Here is a 3,187-nt window from a genome sequence, read left to right as displayed (position 1 = left end):
CACACTGCCCCACCACCACCACACACACCTTTTGGTGTCTTGAGTCTGGGTCTTGCTTTGTGGCTCTGTCTGGTTTGGTACTTATTGCATATAGCCCAGGCTTGCTCTAACACTAAGGCATTTTTCCTACCTGCCTCAGTTTCCTGAGTGCTGGGATTATATAGATAAACATCACTACACATAGATAAAAGCTAACTTTTTTAAAAAAAATTAATCTTTTCTGAGTATTTGCTACATGTCTGATACATATACACACAGACACACACACACACACACACACACATATGACAGGGTCTTGCTATGTGGCTTAGGCTACTCTTGAACTTTCTCTCCTCCTCCTATAGCTTCCCAACTACAAAAATTACAAGCATGGATCACTATACTTTGCTTTGTGCTGCACAGATTTAAATTTTTCTGTGACTTGGGTATGGTGGCATACATCCATAACCTGGGACTTGGGAGGTAGGAACAGGAGGGGCAGGAGTCAGGCTCGGCTGAATAGTGAGTTTGAGCCAGCCAGAGCTAAATAAATGAGATGGTTTCAAAAAAGCAAAACGAGAAAACTGAAAATGTGTTCTAAATAGATGAAGCCATTTAATCCTCATGGTAATCTCATTAGATAAATTCCTACTACAGGAAACAAAGCTTGGCACAGAGAAGTAAACCGTCTGTCAAAACTTAGGCTGAGTAAATAGGAAAAGTCTAGTGTTACAATACTGGTATTAAATCAAAACTGAGGCAAGGAACATTGTCTCGAGCAAACTGGAGACATTTGAACCCAGATGCAAACATCAAGAAGGAGCCAGCCATGAAAAAAAAAAATCTTGGGCAAGAACATTCCAGAAAATGGCAGATACAAAGGCCCTAAGGTAGGAGCAGGCACAGTAAAGCCGGTTTTGGAGAAAAGGAGGAAGGGAGAGGGAGCTTGGCAAGGTAAGTGTTGGGCTAGAAACAGCCAGGGACAGGTCAATTCCTGGAGCTGTGATGCCAGACAGAAGTGGGAAAGCTCTGCTCTCCAGCTCTGGTTTCTCCCTGGCCTGTTTTGGCCCTAGATAAACAAAGGCTCCTCTGGCCCTGGCCCTGCTGGCCCAATGTAACATTCATTGTGTGTCTAGGCCGCTCTGGCCATTGCCTGAAGGCCTCCCACGCTCTGTCGTTTGCTTTTCTGGTTCTTTCAGTGTGTCCCTACCCCTCCTTAGGCCTCCCACCTGTGTCTGCTGTGTTGGCCTGATAGCTCCGGCTGCTGTAAGTCACCAGTTGCAGCTGCCGGTTGAGTTTATCCAGAACTGGGCTGGTGAGGGTGAGATCCGGCTGCCCCTCTCCCGTGAGGGTCACCCCTGTTACTTCCCCTGCCACGTCCCAGGTGCCTAGGGAAGCGGTCAGGTTCACCTGTCAGAGGGTGGGAGACGGCAGCGTTAGATCCCTGACCTGCTGCCTCTTGCCTTTTTGACTCTTGCATTTCTCGTGTGGATCTGTAACCCTCCAAGAATTCTTCATTCTCCATGCCACCTGGCCTCTTTACTGTTTTCTCTCACCTGATATATCTCCTGAACAGAAGCTTCCTGCAGACTCAGTCCTGGGAGGAAGAACGGGGAAGCCAGAATTACACAGACAGTCTTGACTTCTTCCTGTTTTTCTCTCCCCGTTCCACCATGTGCCATACAGAACTTTATGTCCGACTCTCCCGTGGAACTCAAGCGACTGCTTTTTAACTCCTTCCTATCAAAAAGACATTTCTTCCGTGACTTGTCCTGACTAACTAAGCTATAGGGATATCTCCTCATAAGCCACCCAGGTATTCCTGCAATTTCTGACAGCCTTAGAGTCCCTTTGCTCCACCTCCCGCCACCTAAACCCGCTTTGTCAGAGATCTCCACCTGCCAGCCTGTAGCTCTGCCACCCTTACGGCCTGACTCACCCCCTGAGACCTTCCTTCTTTACCTGGCACCAGGATGCTCCTGAGGGGCTGAACCTCCACACCCTGCAGGGGATACTGTAAGGGGGAGTTGGCAGGGGCTATCAGCAGCTGGTCAGCCAGGGACCGGCTCCTGTAGTGCAGAGGTGACAAAGGAGTGAGTAGGGGAGGAGCTCTCTTCCAACGGGGTCGCTATGATACCACTGGCCCCCCTGGGAAGAGCTGGATCCTCCTTTCTCACTGGTACCTTGCAAGGAAGGCCTGGTATTCCTGCTCCCTGGCGACAGAAACGGCCCTCAGCTCCTCGGCATCAAAGGCTTTAGTGAGATCAGTCGCCCGAACCCGTCTCAGGAACGGCAAGGGAAAGCGCCCTCCCCTGGACTCACAACTGCAATTGTTCTGAGCCAGCAGCCTAAAGGGAGAAGAGGGCTTTAGAGTCCGGGTACCTAAGCTCCATTTATCTCACAAAACGCACAGCACCCCACATTTTGATCCCTCAACTATGCCCACAGACGAGAGACAGCTTATCCCTTAAATCTGGCTTTTACAGAGGTGCGGAGTAGAGCCAATTACTGGGATGTCTACGTAGCCGCCACCCAGGAACTCTTCTGGAATCTCAAGTCTAAATCAAGACGGCAGGCAGTCTCTGGGTGCTCTTTTGCCTGTACATCCTCCAACACTTCAGTGGCGGCGACAAGGTTGAGGAGGATAGATTTGCCGCGCCCCTGCCCCCTCCCAGTTCCAGCCTCCGAACCCCTCTCTACCTCCCTGATAACTGCACCCAACCAGTCAGCAGAAAGAAAGCAGAGTCCGAGTCTAGCTCTGGAGGAAACAAAAGCTTCCCGGCCACCCCCTCCAGCATGGTCTGCGCTGTCGCCTCCACGCTGCGGTCTGCACTCACCCCACCACTTGCTCTTTGACCCTGACCGGGATGTGTGCGTAGCGGGGCTCAGGGGCAAGGTCTAGCAGATCGAGCCTCGGGGGACCTTGTGGAGGCGACCACAATGCCAGAGGGTTCGGGAGACTTGGCGCGTCTCGAGTGCTGGCGTACAGGAGACCCAGCGAGGCACAGGCGAGCAGCAAGACTAGCGCATAGAGGGCCCGGCGGTCCAGCCGCATCCTGAGATGGGGGAGGGTGAGAGGTGACCAGGCACTGAGGGAAGGTGAGGGCCGGGACTCTGGACCCCGCCGCCTTCGAGGCTTGCGCAGGTACCCAAGGCAATCCATCTCCGCTCGGCAAGGCGCGCACCCCTCCCCTTATGTTCACTCCAA

At 52.3% G+C, this 3,187-nt stretch overlaps 1 protein-coding gene across 3 annotated transcripts in view; it reads right to left on the bottom strand.

Moving 5' to 3' along the window:
- The window catches only part of B4galnt1 (beta-1,4-N-acetyl-galactosaminyltransferase 1), an 8,239-nt gene that overhangs the window by 3,626 nt on the left and 1,426 nt on the right, over positions 1-3,187 (bottom strand). For 2 of the 3 annotated variants that reach the window (XM_031349221.1, XM_031349222.1), the window contains exons 2-6: positions 2,817-3,035; positions 2,163-2,327; positions 1,942-2,048; positions 1,536-1,576; positions 1,209-1,389 (exon numbers count right to left, since the gene is read on the bottom strand). In XM_031349221.1, coding sequence (XP_031205081.1) covers positions 1,209-1,389; positions 1,536-1,576; positions 1,942-2,048; positions 2,163-2,327; positions 2,817-3,034 — 712 coding nt within the window. In that variant the 5' untranslated portion in view covers position 3,035. Of the gene's footprint in view, positions 1-1,208; positions 1,390-1,535; positions 1,577-1,941; positions 2,049-2,162; positions 2,328-2,816; positions 3,170-3,187 lie in introns of those variants that run through there. The other variant, XM_031349220.1, reaches the window with a different exon arrangement.

This window comes from Mastomys coucha, unplaced genomic scaffold, assembly GCF_008632895.1.
Source record: "Mastomys coucha isolate ucsf_1 unplaced genomic scaffold, UCSF_Mcou_1 pScaffold4, whole genome shotgun sequence".
In the NCBI taxonomy this organism is placed as follows: Eukaryota; Metazoa; Chordata; class Mammalia; order Rodentia; family Muridae; genus Mastomys; species Mastomys coucha.
This window is presented reverse-complemented; position numbering and strand designations above follow the sequence as displayed.